The 15,129-nt window shown below is 52.8% G+C and overlaps 2 protein-coding genes across 8 annotated transcripts; one reads left to right on the top strand and one right to left on the bottom strand.

Moving 5' to 3' along the window:
- Positions 1-7: 7 nt before the first annotated feature.
- Positions 8-4,500, bottom strand: LOC104692146 (TIR domain containing adaptor protein). Of its 4 annotated transcripts, none has more exons than XM_010403961.3 (7): positions 4,330-4,500; positions 2,500-2,564; positions 2,270-2,353; positions 1,759-1,826; positions 1,482-1,536; positions 625-1,227; positions 8-475 (listed from the first exon to the last, which is right to left on the bottom strand). In XM_010403961.3, the coding sequence occupies exons 5-7, from the start codon at positions 1,486-1,488 to the stop codon at positions 432-434; spliced, it is 654 nt and encodes a 217-aa protein (XP_010402263.1). In that variant the 5' UTR covers positions 1,489-1,536; positions 1,759-1,826; positions 2,270-2,353; positions 2,500-2,564; positions 4,330-4,500; the 3' UTR covers positions 8-431. The 4 variants fall into 4 exon arrangements, with proteins under 4 accessions (XP_010402263.1, XP_010402264.1, XP_010402262.1 ...); XM_010403962.4 differs by lacking the exon at positions 4,330-4,500 and adding an exon at positions 3,309-4,323; XM_010403960.3 differs by lacking the exon at positions 2,500-2,564.
- A 125-nt stretch (positions 4,501-4,625) lies between these two features.
- Positions 4,626-15,063, top strand: FAM118B (family with sequence similarity 118 member B). Of its 4 annotated transcripts, none has more exons than XM_039564893.1 (9): positions 4,626-4,696; positions 5,073-5,104; positions 8,836-8,913; positions 10,877-11,129; positions 11,943-12,170; positions 13,325-13,453; positions 13,735-14,020; positions 14,489-14,548; positions 14,620-15,063. In XM_039564893.1, exons 3-9 carry the CDS (start codon positions 8,843-8,845, stop codon positions 14,808-14,810), a joined length of 1,218 nt encoding a protein of 405 aa, XP_039420827.1. In that variant the 5' UTR covers positions 4,626-4,696; positions 5,073-5,104; positions 8,836-8,842; the 3' UTR covers positions 14,811-15,063. The 4 variants fall into 4 exon arrangements, with proteins under 4 accessions (XP_039420827.1, XP_039420826.1, XP_039420828.1 ...); XM_039564892.1 differs by having other exon boundaries at positions 14,612-15,063; XM_039564894.1 differs by having other exon boundaries at positions 14,637-15,059.
- Positions 15,064-15,129: the final 66 nt, after the last annotated feature.

Below are 15,129 nucleotides of genomic sequence, written 5' to 3'. Positions count from 1 at the left end.
AACCACCAAAATTTAAAACTTTTGCATTTTCGTAGTCGCAACGATTCCGTGAAAAGTCATTGCCTGCCTCGTCTTGTCCTGCCCACAGCCCAGCAGGCACCTTGTCAGCTTATTGGGAATCCCAGAGCCCTCAGGACAGAGAACGCCAGCACAGTAAGGAGCTCTGGTGACCCCGAGACCCACCCGATGTCAGACCTTAGTGTTTGTGTGATGGATGTCCCTGTCCCTGCTGAGGAGATTTTGGCCACTGGGACATGGCGGGCTCTGGTCCGCTGTCCCTCATGGAAGTGGGGAACTCCCCATCCTTGGCTCCCAGGTCTGATCTGAGCAGCTCAGGTTTGACCTCGAGGTCCAATGGGACGTGCCAACACCCAGATCCAAAGGCGACAGCTGCATGATGCCCACGGGGATGCATCTGCCTGCTCCCAGCACTACTCCATCCTTTTTGTGGAGCTCCGGCACAGATCCTGGAGGTCTGCAGAGACAGCAGATGAGCTCCATTAGCAACCAATTTAATCAACCAATTTAAATCAACTGTTGAAATAAATGTATGGAATCCGGTGCCTTCCCATGGTCCTCACCCCAAGAGAGTGACAGTTCATCAGCATCCCACAGGATACTCACAGCGCATGACAGTGTCTCTGATCTGCTTGAAGCTTTTCTCCTTCAGCACCATGTAGATGTAGTAGATGTTCCGCAGCTCCCTCGGATAATCCTTGCGATCCACGTCCTTCAGCACTGGGATGGTGCGTCCATTGGCCATCGGAGCCTCAGCCAAGGCCTGGTGCATCTGGTACCTGCACCAGGGGTCCTGCAGGAAGCCGGGGGTTATGAGCATGACCCAGCAGTGGCTGTTCTGCACGGCGTCACACAGCTCTGTCACCATCGCGCTGCCCGCCACCGCATCCCGCAGCTGCAGGAAGCAACGGAAGCTCTCAGGTTGGCCCTCCAGGTAGGACACCAGCTCCTCCACCAGCTCCACGTCCCCCTCACTGTGGCAGATGCAGACGTCATAGCTCTTGTCCCACCGGGGGCTGTCCGAGGCGCTGATGTCCGGTGCTGACACAGGCGACAGGGAGATGGAGCTGGTGGCCAAGCTCACGCTGGAAGAGCTGGAGCTCTTGGCAGAGGATGAGGAGGAGGAAGGTGAGGATGAAGCAGAGTGGCTGGACTTGAGGCTTTCCACTGAGCTGGGCTTGGGCTTGTGCAGGAGCCGCCTAAACCAACCTGCAGAGTGAGGCCACAGTGAGTTTTGGGGGGTTCAGCACCCCCTGGACTTCCCAAGCACAGCATCATTCGATCAGCAAGATGCCCCCAGATGGAAAGGGGTAGGTGGGATGTCACCTTGACCCCCAAAACCACCCTGGGTCCCTAAAACCTGAGGTGCCACCAACAGCTGAATGCTGTGGCATCGTGAGGAGCAGCTCATGGGCACCCTCATGTTCTGTTGGGGAGGGGATGCCATGAGGGAGAGGACTCACCAGCCATAGTGGGCAGCACGCTGCTCAGCCACCGATTGCCCGCGGGACACCTCTCCTGAGAGCAGAAAAGAGGGATAAAAAAAACTGAAAGCAAGAACTTCATGGCAGGTCTCAACCCCAGGAGCTCAGCGTGGTCTATTCCAGGGACCGGCACCTCTGGGGTGCTCTCTTACAGCCCCAAAATCACCCCCAGCAGAGTTTTCCGCGTCTGCCTTCCCAAAATGTGCTGGGAAGGGACATTTACCTGTTACTGGCTCTCTCCACTGGAGATACACACCTGCAGCAAGCGAGGCCAAGAGATAATGGGGAGGAGAAACCCTCATTCCCATCAGTGGGGAAAGGATCCTGTGGAGAGGAGAAGTGGGAATCAGCTGGGATCACCAGGGATGGACTGGGTGCTGGCAAACCAAAGGCAGCGCGGGTGATGAGCTGTGAATCCTTGGTGCTGCGTGTCCTGGCATTCCTGTCTGTTCTCTGCCAGCTCATGCCATCCCATGCCTCAGCACTGTGCTCCTAGCATGGTTTAGGGAGCCCAGACACTTCCTGCGGACACCCAGGAGCAGCAGCATGGGAAACAGCTGCTGTTTTCCACTGCTAGCATCACCCCTTCCGAAATGAAACCACCCAAGTCATGCTGAAGCCTTTCCCCTACTTCAAAAACAGCACAGGACTGCAGGAAATGCCAGCAAAACCCCGGCACGCCCACGGAAACCATAGTGCCCAACGTCAGCCAAAAGCTCAAGTGTGACTGGAACAATGAGTGTGGACAAAGTTTGGGAGATGCTCACCTGGAATGCAGGAGTCTGGCACTGGAGCAGGGAACGGGATGCATCAGCCCCTGGGTTTGGCAAAGAAAGATCTTCTGGGATTACCTAGGCGGGAAAGGACAATGTGTTCACTCTGGAGTCTAATGGGATCTGCAGTGAATGGTGAGGCTGATCCATCCGGGCAGCTTCCACATCCAGGAGCGGTTCCCAGTGAAGCTGCCCTGGCATGGAAATGAGGACGGGGCACCCACCTGCTTCCCCAGGTACAGCTCCCTGAACACGCCCAGGTGCCCCCAGCTGCCAGCAGCTCCAGCCTCTGCCAGGAAATGTGAAAGCACAGGCAGGGTAAAGGGGCCAGGACTGCAGGGAGGGGAAGCCAAGTCCTCCCAAGGGCCTCCCTCCCACATCCGCCACATGCCATCACTGCCCAGCCCTCACCAGCACCCAGATCTGTTTCCTTCCCTGGTTTCCTAACTAATACAGACAGGTCCACGTTTGCCACTCACACTTATTTTATGAGTTACATTTACCAAGCACATAATATTTTCACCCCAAAATCCCCCCTGTATTTCTCCTTTCCCAGGTCTCATTCCTCTGGTGCTGCTGGCAGTGGCCAGCAACTGGCACTGCCTTCATCTCCTCATCATCCTCAACCCTTCCGATGCCTAATATCCATCAGGGAAAAGTCCCATGTCCTCTGACCCCCAAAAATGTCCCCCCCACCCCATTTAACCTCAACACCCCATGCCAGAGCCACTCAAGACACTCCTTCATCAATGCCACCATGACCCAGCTGTGCCCCAGGGCTGAATCCACCTCCTTGCTCAGCACACTGCTGTTTATTTCCTCACCCCCAAGGACCTTCAAGTCTCCTGGGAAGGAGGGCTGAAGGTCAGGAGATCCCCCAACACCCACCAGCACCTGTCAGGCTTTTGGTGACCCCAACCCACACCACCACTGTGTCCCACAGGTCTTTGAAGAGCTCTGGCTGGACACTGAGTGTTCCCTCCATGCCAGCACCTAGCTGTGGCTTCCACAAGGTATTTGCATGTCTACTCACCCACCACCTTCAGCAAAACAACGGACCAAGGCACAGCAGCACAAAACCACGTGAAATGGGGGGGGCTCGCTGATGGCTTTGACCCCTTGCCATAAACACCGCCCCATCCTCAAGCACTTCCTCAGCCAGTCCATCTATCAGCCCTGGAAGGCACCTTGGGGGTGCAGGAGCAACCAGCCCATCCTCAAACACAGCGCTGAGAGCCAGAGGAACCTGGGCAGCCTGTGCCCAAAAATGCAATGAATTCGCTGAGAGACACTGTGCTCCTCCCCACCGCCTGTCACCACCTCGGCTGCCTTTCTCTCCACCAAGAAAGGGACACCAGTTGGCCTCTTGGTGGCCAAATCCCAAAGGAAAAAGCCCAAGGCCGAGTGGTGCTGAGCCCCACAGGGACCCACAGGCTACCACGAGTCACGGGCCCAGCACCGCTCATCCCACTGGGACGCATTTTGCATTATTCCCCGCCCCGGCACTGCTGCCACCACCCCAAAAACCAACTCCCCGCCCTCGGGCGGGACCCAGAGGAGGCTGAGTCACCCCAGAGCTGCCCAAGAGAAGGGAGCTGAGCAAGGGTGAACTCACAAATCCTAGACGCCAAGAAGCAGCACCCTCTAGATCGCCCTCCACCCTACCTCAGCAGTAACAGAATCATTATTAAAGAAGTAATTAAGCAGGTACAGCTCTATTCACAGCGTGCCTTGGCCCGCCAGCAGCAGCAGTTTCAGGCTGGTCATCACCAAGAGCCTGTGCTTTACAGGATTGCCTGTGGAATTCAGAAACGGTGAAGACTGGGTGCTGCAAGGCAGGGTCAAACAAAGGTGGTTCGTGTGAGAAAATAAGGCTAATTTTGTCCCTAAAAACACCACGAATGTTTCATGACGGTGTCAGTACAAACAACGCGCAGCTACCCAGAAAACACAGAATAATTTTTCTCCTGGAAAGCTCTAAGTACACCCAAATTCCGCCACACAGATGCTTGAAGGCATCATAGCGGCCGTACAGGCACAGGCACGGTTTGTACCTCACAGGGCTGGAGACACGGTCGCACATACACGAACCCAGGCAGCGGCAGCTGGCGGAAGAAAGGCCCCTGAGGGGTAGGGGGGCACAGGGACACCGCCAGGCCCAGAGCAGCCGCCGCCCGGGCACAAGAGCGCCCTCAGCGCCACCTCCAGCCCGCCACTGCGCGCACGCATGCGCCCGCGCCTTTTATAGCCTCGCAAGCCCCGCGAGACCACCGCTGCGTTCCCACGCCCGGCCCCGCCTCTTCCGCTGCGAGCCAATGGAAGGGCGGGGCGGGGCCAACTCGTCACGTGGCCGGGCGCGAGGCGGCTGCGCGCGGCGCGGCGGCGGCGTCTCCTCAATGGGGCCGCGCGGCGCGGCGCCAGGTGCGTGCGGGGCGCGCGGGGGCGGGGGGCGGGCAGGGCGCGGTTGCCATGGAGACGGCGGGGGGGGGAAGCTGTTGCCATAACGACGGGCGGCCGCCATAATGGGGGGGGGGATCCCATGGCCTCCGCCCTGAGGGGACGGAGCGGCCTGAGGGGAGCGAAGGAGACCGGCGGGGCCGGGGATGAGGCGGCGGGGGCGGGGGTGACGGGAGAGGGGCCGGGAAGCCTCTGAGAGCGGCGGGCGGCCCGGCTGTGGTTCGCCCCCGCCGCGCCGTCGCCCTCTATAAAAGCTCGTTTTTATGGATGTTTCCCCCTGGGAAGGAGCCTCGGTGTCCTCCCCGCCTGCTGAATCCTCGTGCTGTTGCTTTTCCCGCAGGTTTAGCGAGGAGGGCACAACGGAGAGGACAGGTAAGGGCTCGAGCAATCCCGAAGGTGTGACCCCCCCCCCTCCCTGCTTCCCTTTCCAGGGTCAATCCTGGAAAACCAGCGTGGTTCCGTGGGAGTCTGTGGGATACAGAGCTTAGCCGGGCTTTGCTGTGTCACTCTCTCTCCTTGCTCATGGAGCCATTGGGAAACACGTGGAGAATCACAGCGTTGAATAAAAACCTCTGGTGTGTTTTGACTCACATCCAAGGAGGTCGGATCCCGTGGTTTTGTGTCTTGGATAGGAGTAGGGCTTGTCCTCCGTCCCATTGTCCCTGGAGCCTGTGTGTTTCTAGGATGGGTTTGATCCAGCTCCCAAATGCAGCTCCCACATGGAGGGATAGGCTTGGGAATTGGCCAGGGACAGCTCAACTTTTAGCTGAAATACGGTGGCTTTTAAACGATCTTATCCCAGCACCTTAGAGCCGTTGAATTGAAAAAGAAGCTGCGAATTACACCCCTTGCTGGTGGCAGTTTTCAGCACTCAAAGAAGCTAAAAATAATGGATGAGCAGTAGGTTCGTACTTGTTTCTTTTGGGAATTCGTGGGGGCTCTGCTGGAGGAACGCAGTGTGGAGCTGGATCACTTGGCTTTGATTTTAAACATCCAGGTATAGCTTTAGTTGTGTGTTGGGTGCTGAGCATGGAGATGGTGTCAGCAGCGACTTCTCCATGAGGTGGTGGAGGAGCTGTTCTGTGAATGCCCCGTTTTGTCTCTGCAGGTTGGGCTCTGGTGCTGACTGTGTGGTGTGCTTGTGTTTTGCAGAGCCACAGGGAGGTTTTTGTAAATACACAACCTGTGTGAACCTTAGCCCTCGTTTGACACACGTGGTGTTCAGGTGTTTGGTTTTGCCTGGGATACAGCTTCATATTTCCAACATTTCTGCAGCTGGATATGTCTGTGTCACACAGGAAGTTGCTGTGGTTGGGTTTATCCAGTGCTGGTGACTTGGGCCCGGTTTAAAGCTGAAGTCTGGAAGGCTTTAGGATAAATTAAGGGATTTCTGTGGTGGGGAGGGAAAAGGATAATGCAGCAAACCCACACAGGGACTCTCTTAGTATCCCTGATAAAAGTGATGGGGACAAGGCTGGGACCGGGGAACGAGGCAGCTGAGGCAGGAATCCGTGGAGTGTCGTGTCTACAGTCTTCAACTCCCTGTAGTCCAAATAGCTGGAAAGTTCCCAGTGTCTGAAGAAGGCTGGAGAGACACTTCTTACCTTGTAAGTGCCTGTGGCTGCCTCTCCTCCATGGCACCTGTGTTGCCAGGGGGAACCTGCAGTACCTGGTGTGGTTTTTTCCCCGTGGCAGTGTCATGCTCTGAGGTAATTGCATTTAATTTTGGCTACCTCAGCTGTGCCAGCACGATCCATCCCTCTGGGGAGCAGAACTTCTCTCCAGGACTAAAAACTGGAGGTTTCTATTTCTTGGCTGAATCCCCATGAATTCTTTTTAAGACCAGTAATAACTTCTTTGGATCTAGGCTGTATTTATAATGGGGTTTTTGTTCCTTTATGGCTCTCTGCACTAAATAATAGACCTGAAGGTTGAAAGTCATTATATCAGACAACCTTACCAGGTGATTATAATTCTGAAAGGTGTTTCTTCCTAGGTTTAAATTACTTTTGAAACGTTGTTTAGAGGCACTTAAAATTGATTTGATGGCTCCATTCCTGCTGTTAATAGTGTGGGAATGTGCAGGGTGAGCGAGATGGGGCAGTGGCAGCAAACAGGGGAAGGCCTAGGTGGGAGTTTCAAACAGCCTCAATATTTGAGGCTCAGCTGATGATTCACAACCCAAAGATAATATAAACTTCAATTATATCCAGTTTGGAAATGAGGAAGGATTTACCTTTGGCTGTAGCTCTGGTGCTGCCGAGGGCAGACTCAAACTTCCCTCTGAAACACTCCAGTTATCCATTGTTAGTGCCTGGCTCATCTAAAGCATCTTTGCACCATTAAATGAAATCTGGCTGGCTTTGTGGAAGCAGCCTGTCCTTCCAGGAAAATCAGCTAATCCAAAAGGAGAAGGATTTCCTTCCTGGGAAGGAAAAGGAGGGGCTTTTCCCCTCTTTATCCTGACTGTGCTTGGCTGCATTCACTCAGCGGGGATTTGATGGTACCACCTGACAGATCCTGTGTCCAGCAGGTCCTCCTGTCTTCCTGAGAGTCACTACTTTGGTCTTTGGAGATTTAACCCCCCGAAATAGTTCACCATGAGGCCTGACGGATTGCAGGTGCTCGGGGGTGATGAGGCTGCAGAGGTTCATTGTCAGAACAGCGTTGAAGTGCTCCCAGGCTCAGTGTGGGTTGGAAAAACACAGGGTAGGTACAATGTTCACAAGGGTGTGTGATGGAGGAGCCCTGCCTGACATGCACAGAGGGGGAAGACTGGGAGATTCCTCACATGCTAAGGGCCTTTGACACTTTTATCCAAAATCTGGGCCCTGCAGTAAGGCCCAGTAAGATAAAAAGGGGATTATTTGGAGTGATGAGCACTGTGTTCAGTGATGTTTCAGGAGGCAGGTGTTGAAAACCAGCTCTCTGAGGTGTTTTACTGTTGTTACAATGATTTATTATTGAGCAGCCTGGTGTGGTGGAAAGTGTCCCTGCCCATGGCAGGGGGTTGGAACGACACAAGCTTTAAGGTCGAGTCCAAGCCAAACCATTCCATAATGCCATTGTATAAAGTTTTCTGAAGGGGTCAGAAAGAAAAGGCTGCACACACGGTGTATCTGAGCATCTGACAGTGTCACTTTGCCCTGTTCTCATCATCCAGCGTTGCAAGGTGGTGGTTTCCTAGAATATTGGCTGATTTCTCACACAATCCATGCCAACACTTGCAGCACAGCCCAGGTGTCCTAACTGGAAAGCGCTGCCCTGTGTGACCTGCTTTGCTGCCAGGGAGCAATAGCAGCATCTCCCTCAGATCTCCCTGAGGTGGCAAAACCTGCAAAAACTCTGATTTTGGGTCAGCAGCTCTTCCCCAGCATTTCCTCTGGCCAAAATCCCTGTATCTAACAGAGTTTTTGCTGGACTCTTCATTACAATTGGCAAGAAAAAAGCAGAGGAGGGTGAACAGTTCTGTTCATTTTCATTCCCTTTTCTTAGACTTATTTGGGAGAAGCAGAGTGGGAGAGGACTGCGTGCTGGCAGACCTTTTGTGTTTTATGTCACGGGCTGTTGAAAGAGTTCTCAGACTGCACTTCCTTTTCGTGGGCTTTAAGGTCGTTTCCCAGTGCTTGCAGACGCATGGCAGGCTGAAAAACCCTTCTCTCGTCACCAGGAAATGAAATGCTCTCCGTGGATTTTTGGAGCCAACAAAAATCTTTTTGTCTTCCCTCCCACTGTTTCTCAAGCAGCAAGTTTGCTGACAGGCCTTGTCAGGAAGGGGGGAGTGCTGCTCCGAGATCCAGGCTCTCTGGGAAAATGAACGGCTGAGGTGAAACAAAGGGTCTGGCAAAGTGTGTTTTGCTGAGGCAATCACACCTGGGCAAAACAGCCCAGGATTTTACGGTAAAGAAGGTTAAGGAAGTGGATGAGACTGTGGGGCAAAGTTCAGAGACAAAAACATGCAATTCTCAGCCCAAAGGTGATCTTGGAATAATAACAAACCTGGGATTTATCCACCTGTGCAAAGCTGGTTCTGCAAAACCCCGTTGTCCAGGTGGTGTTGTCCATGTGCAGTGACTTTGCTTGCGGTGATTTGTCTGCTACAGAAACTGGATGGCTTCTACGGTGAGCCTGGACAAGGAAACGTTATTGGAAGATGGAATGCCACCTGCAAAAAAGCCCAGGTAAATTTCGTTATACTCCAGTGAATTGCTTCTAACAAGAGCCTTTTTCTTTGCCTTGCATTGTTCTCTAAGGATTGTGACCCTTGGTGACCGCAGCTCTTTCGCTTCCTGATCCGAGAGCCGCGCGCTGGCTTCTGGCCGTGCCCTGGGCTTTGCTGCTGTTAGTGGAACAAAGGCCTTCACGCCCAGAGTGTACTTTTTTGGAGTTTTAACCCTCAGCCAGGGGATGGGGTTGCACTCAAAGCTGTATTTTACTGTCCTGTCTCCGTGGTCCTGTCCGCTCGCAGCGTCAGGTCGAACATGTTGGTTGTGCTTCTTCGCTTGAGTTGGATGGTGGTTTCCAGGACGACAGGGAGTTACTCAAATTAATATGATTGAGCTGCATGTAAAGGCTAAATAATTTACTCTGAGGCTCCCTGTGCTTAGAAACAGGTGGTCTTACAGCTCTGGGAGTGGGGACCTAACTGGTGGATAATTCTGTCCATCCGAGACTGGCACCGTGGCTGCTGTGGACTCAAAAGTTCTTGTGAACAAGCACCTAATTCATCTGGGGAGTTGTCTCCCACTAATTTGACTTTTCTGGAGGGCTGCAGGATAGTTCTGTGTGGTCTCAAGGTTGATCAGTGACCCTGGAATGTGCAGAAAAGAGGCTGGGAGATGATTTTTTCCTTGCTCAGGATATCAGGGCAGAAAAAAGTGTGTTTATCAGCAGGGAACAGAATGCCTCTTTCAGAGATGTCACACAGGACATTAAGACTTGGGTATTAGTTGTTATTTTGGATTTCAGTCCCTGGATTTGCAATAGTGTTTTTACACTAGCTCATTAGCACGAGCACTTAATTTATTCCTCACGTGAAGCTTGCAATCCTCAAATTAAACCCTGTTTATCAGCACTAACAGTGCAGCCCTCCTCGAGGAAAGGGTTAACAAGTCTGTTTTCATAGGCAGGAGCTGAGGGAAGGCACAGCTCCATCTGTGTGGTGTTGGTTTCCTCTCCCCTTCTCACTAAATATCACGTGTTTGCTGATAAAGCCCATTTCTTCCATACAAGCTCCTTCCCCAGGCTGCTGCTCCAATCCTGAGGGAGCTGCAGTGGGTCCCTGCTGCAGAAAGCAGCTGGACACCAGGCAAGGCAAGGCAAGGAGCAGCACATGTGTTTAATAAGTGATAAAGGTCATGTTTAAAAGCACTGTGCAGGTATAAAGCCAGGAAAATATGGAAGAGGGGAGGAGGAATAAGGAGAATCCAGCCCTGCAGCCCTTTCATGTGACTCTGTGTCATCTGGGATCTTCCAAAAGATTGGCCTGGAGCTGACATTGCAGGCATCACAGGGAAGGGATTGCTGGTACAGCTGAGGGGCTTCCTCAGCAAACTGGGGCTGGGCCCCTCCAGGGCAGAGCTAGGAGGAAACCTTCCCTTGCTTTTCTCTGTGCTGGGATAAATGGAGCTCCAGGCCCCTGTTCTGCACCTTGTTTAAACCAGGTTGTATTTCTGACCTGCATGGGATCCAACGCACGTTTTGTCTCAGGACATAGAGCATGTGTGTGTCTCATTCTCTAGTGCTCACCACACCTTTCCCATGCCCTCCAGCCTTCCAGGTAACTTTTATTAATAGACTTCCCTTACTCCAGATTTTTAGTGGATTAGCTTTGCTTCAGAAGCACCCCAGGGTATCACTGACTTCCCCAGTAACCATCACGGTAACAGATTCGATTCCCAAAAATGTTGTAATTATGGACCTTGTGTTGGGAGCATTTGTGCTGCTGATCCGTGCAGCTCCCTGCTGTCTTTTAAGGATACCAAGCTGCTTCTCTCATGCTCCATTTATCAGAGAGCCCCAGTGGATATTTGATGCAAAATTTAGGCACAGGGTACCTCCCTCTCCCTCGGTCTGCATGTCCCACCACCCCAGACACCCTTCCACTCATGGTGGTACCAGCTGTGCTCCTTTCTCCTCTTGCAGGAAGCTGTTGCCAAGCCTCAAAACCAAGAAGCCTCGGGAGCTTGTTTTGGTGATTGGAACAGGAATTAGTGCTGCAGTTGCTCCCCAGGTCCCAGCGCTGAAGTCTTGGAAGGGGCTGATTCAGGCCCTCCTAGATGCTGCTATTGACTTTGATCTCCTGGAAGATGAAGAGAGCAAACGGTTCCAGAAGTGTCTTCATGAAGACAAGAACCTGGTTCATGTTGCCCACGACCTTATCCAGAAGCTGTCTCCGGTCAGTGTGCTTGTACCTGCCCTGAGCGCTGTTAGGGTTAGGGATTTGGCTTTTGGAAAGAGCCAGATTTGGTTCTCCAGCACCAGTGCCCCCATCCCAACAATTCCTCTATGTACGAGGAACCACAAGTGCAGTTACTCAGGCACAGCCGGGTGCCTGAGACATAACCCTGCTGTGGACATGGTTTTGGGTGTTTCACCTGGACCAAGATGATTAGAGGGATGGGACACCTTCCTATGAGGAAAGGCTGAGAGAATTGGGATTGTTAAACCTGGAGAAAAGAGCTTCAGGGGTGACCTAATTGTGGCCTTCCAATGCCTGAAGGGAGCTGACAAGAAAGATGGAGAGAGACTGTGGGGAAGGGCCTGGAGTGACAGGACAAGGGGGAATGGCTTCACACTGACAGGGGGCAGGGCTAGATGAGATACTGGGAAGGAATTGTTCCCTGTGAAGGTGGTGAGATTGCCCAGAGAAGCTGTGGATGCCTCATCCCTGGGAGTGTTCCAGGCCAGGCTGGAGGGGTTTGGAGCAACCTGGGATAGTGAAAGGTGTCCCTGCCCATGGCACAGAGTGGGATGAGATGGCACAGAGTGAGCTTTAAGGTTCTTCCCAACCCAAACCAGTCTGGGATTCTGCAATCCTATGACTATGCTGAGGGAGAGCACCCACCTTGGTGGAGCTCTGTGTTTGCCCTGCAAGGACGCAGAGCTTTGCAGGGTGTTGGGGAAACATGGGTAGTTTTTCATGGAATCATTTGGCATGAGGCGGCGTTAAGGGGCCGGGCTCTGATCTCGATCTGTCTCCCCTTCTCAGCGCACAAGCAACGTTCGCTCAACCTTTTTCAAGGACTGTTTATACGAGGTGTTTGATGACCTGGAATCCAAAATGGAAGATTCTGGGAAGCAGCTGCTTCAGTCTGTGCTTCACTTGATGGAAAACGGGGCCCTTGTGTTAACCACAAACTTCGATAACCTGCTGGAGCTGTACGCAGCACACCAGGGGAAGCACCTTGAGTCTCTTGACCTGACTGATGAAAAGAAGGTAAAGGATGATTATTTCTTTTGTCAGGAACTGTGGTGGTGCAGGATGTGCTCTCGTTCTGCCTGAGGGCACTGGACTGATTGTCATGGTTTAACTGGTGGCAGACAACCTCCAGGCAGAGGCTCTGACTGTTCAGGGCAGCTAGCAGAGGAATGAGGAGGAACGCTCCTTTCTGGAACACTGGTTTGCTGGCTGCCATCCAGTGCTCAGGAGGAGTCCTTAAGCCTGCTATTCCTTTGATCTCCGTCCTTGAAACTTCTGGCTTGGCCTTGCTTCCACATAAGGCTCAGGCTGATGTTTCTAACCAATATGGGAAACTTAATGCAAAATGCAAAGCTGAACTTTCTATTTTTATAGGGTGCTGCAAAATGCTTTTTGTGATGGGTGTTCAGGGCTGCAGCCTTTGAGGCTCCCCTCTTGCCTCATGTCCTCTTCGTGCAATGGCTGGAGTGGCTCCTGCTGCTGCACTCTCGGAGTTACTCTCTTCATGCAAACATCCCTCCTCCTGCCCCAGTCAGGCTGTGAAACCCTGAGCTCTTTGCACCTGCCCACCTGATCTCTCCATCGTGGGTTTTACTGGTGGGGAGCATCTCATCCTTCTGTTTGCATGTTAAACACAGTGTGTGTGTCCTGTGCAGTCCTTGGTCTCTTTTCATTCTCATTTCTGTGCTTCATGTTTCCTGCGTGACCTCTTAATCTACATGGCTGGAAGTACTTACAGTGTTACAAATAAGCATTCTAATTATTGCAAGCTTAAACGAGCTGAGGTCTGCAGGAGTAAACCGAGAGCCTTGGAAGCAGCTGTCTGAAATGGAGGTCAGCTCAGCTGGTGACTCCCTCAGAGCCAATAGGCGCGACAAAATAAAACTTGGTAGGCTTGAGAAACATGCTGGTGTAGGATTTGTAGTTTTTTCCCCTTCTTCTGGTAAATCTGGCATATTGATTCATTCTCATCACATTCAGCAGTCAGCTGAAGCGTTGACCCAAACGAGCAGCACAGGCTGTGGCTGCAGGCCGTGGTGTAGAGGCTGATGGAGAGAATATGAGGAAGAAGCAGCCTCTTTGGAGTTCTTCCCCAAAACATTACCTTTAGCAGTGCTGTGATAGCCAATGTGATGCACTGACCGACGCTGCTGCGGGTTTGTGTTGTGTAGGTGCTGGAGTGGGCACAAGAGAAGAGGAAGCTCAGTGTCCTGCACATCCACGGCGTCTACACCAACCCCAGCGGCATCGTGCTGCACCCGGCCGGCTACCAGAACGTGCTGCGCAACACCGAGGTCATGGTGAGCCACGCTGGGGGCCCAGGCCTGGGCTAGCTACAGCTCCCACTCGGGTCAGCTGGGCATACACTGACTTTAGACTGAGCTTCACAGAGGGTGGGGGAGAATAAATTAGTTATGGGAAATAGGAGGGGTGAGTTCCTTAGCCTGCTACGGTGCCAGAACACCTCCCACACTTGCTGAAGGACGGCATTGCTGCAGAGCCCCGGAAGGGATAGGGCAGGTGCTGTCTCCTGTGAGGATGAAGCTCACCTTGACCAAGAACATCTTTCCCTTTCTTAAAGCGAGAGATTCAGAAGCTGTATGAAAATAAGTCCTTCCTCTTCTTGGGCTGTGGTTGGACAGTTGATGACACCACGTTTCAGGCCCTGTTTTTAGAGGCTGTCAAGCACAAGTCAGACCTGGAGCACTTCATGCTGGTGCGGAGGGGAGATGTGGATGAGTTCAAGAAGCTCCGTGAGAACATGCTGGACAAAGGGATCAAAGTGATTTCCTACGGAGACGAATACGCCGACTTGCCCGAGTACTTTGAGCGGCTGACGAGCGAGATTGCCATGCGGGGCCGCACAGGTACGGGGCCGGAGGCTGGGGGACACTTGGCTGCCACCACGGAGAGTAGACAGGGTTAGTAGCCCCTGTTCTCCACACTCTATAAAAATTCCTCAAACCTTTTTTTTTAAGAAAAGCTGGATTTGAGGGTTGCTTCTGTGAAATCGCTGTATGCTCCAGCAGTTTAAGCAGCTGGGCTGTTTCCCACGCCTGCAAGCTTTGTTTTTTTTATGTGCAGCTGCAGCTGTTTGTTCCCTTTCTAGTGAAGGGGCATTTTAGTCTCGCTGACCTTCATGCCGGTCAGCCTGAGCCAATGCTTTTATACAAGAGGTATCACTAATAAATCATAAAAATGGGGGGAAATTGGGTTCACTGGCCAGAGCCTTGCTGGCAGGTATTCTGAGGCTTAGTCCAGCTGGAAAAGCCTGTGTGAAACCACCACACGGGCGGCTGGCTCTCCACCTGACACTGGTCTCTGCTCTGCCCCAGGTATGCCCAAGGAGGGGCAGCAGCTGAACGGCTCTGCTGCTGCCCACGCTGAGGTAAAAGGTAAGGAAGGCTCTCTGGAGCCAAGAGGCTTCACCCTGTGCAGCTCCCTGGAGTCCCAGGCAGGTTTTCAGCCTTTGCTTCCACGCAGGATGCAGCCCCTGAGCCTCAGCCCTGCCCAGGCCCTGAGCCATGGCAGGGGCAGGCCCAAGCCAGGCCAGCAGCCCTCAGGGAGGCCGGAGCCCATCACTGTCCCACTGCTGTCCAGCACCGAGCCAGGACCCTTTCGGCAGGGAAGAGGCCAGGACAGAGCCTCCACAGATGAACACCTGGTCTAACATTGCATTGTGGTTTTACTGGGGCTGCATGTGCCTGTGGAGCGCGGTGTCCCCAAGGGAGCTGCAGCCTCCTCTAACTTCAGACCTAGTGCTTTTATATTCTGTATTTCAATTAAAAAATGAAACTTGAGCTTTTTTTTTTTTTTTTTTTACTGGAAGCTCTAGTTTTCTAGTCCTGTCTTTTTACTGTACAGTATTTTGTATGTTGAAGTTGTATTAAAGGCCTGCTCACTGAACTTCTGGCTGCTGTATCATTTACAGGCCCTCTCCCCCCACACTGGCAGGAGTTCATCTCTCCCAAACCCA

Source organism: Corvus cornix, chromosome 24 (genome assembly GCF_000738735.6).
Source record: "Corvus cornix cornix isolate S_Up_H32 chromosome 24, ASM73873v5, whole genome shotgun sequence".
Taxonomy (NCBI): domain Eukaryota; kingdom Metazoa; phylum Chordata; class Aves; order Passeriformes; family Corvidae; genus Corvus; species Corvus cornix.
Note: the sequence above shows the minus strand (reverse complement) of the source record. Positions and strands in the feature narration are given on the sequence as shown.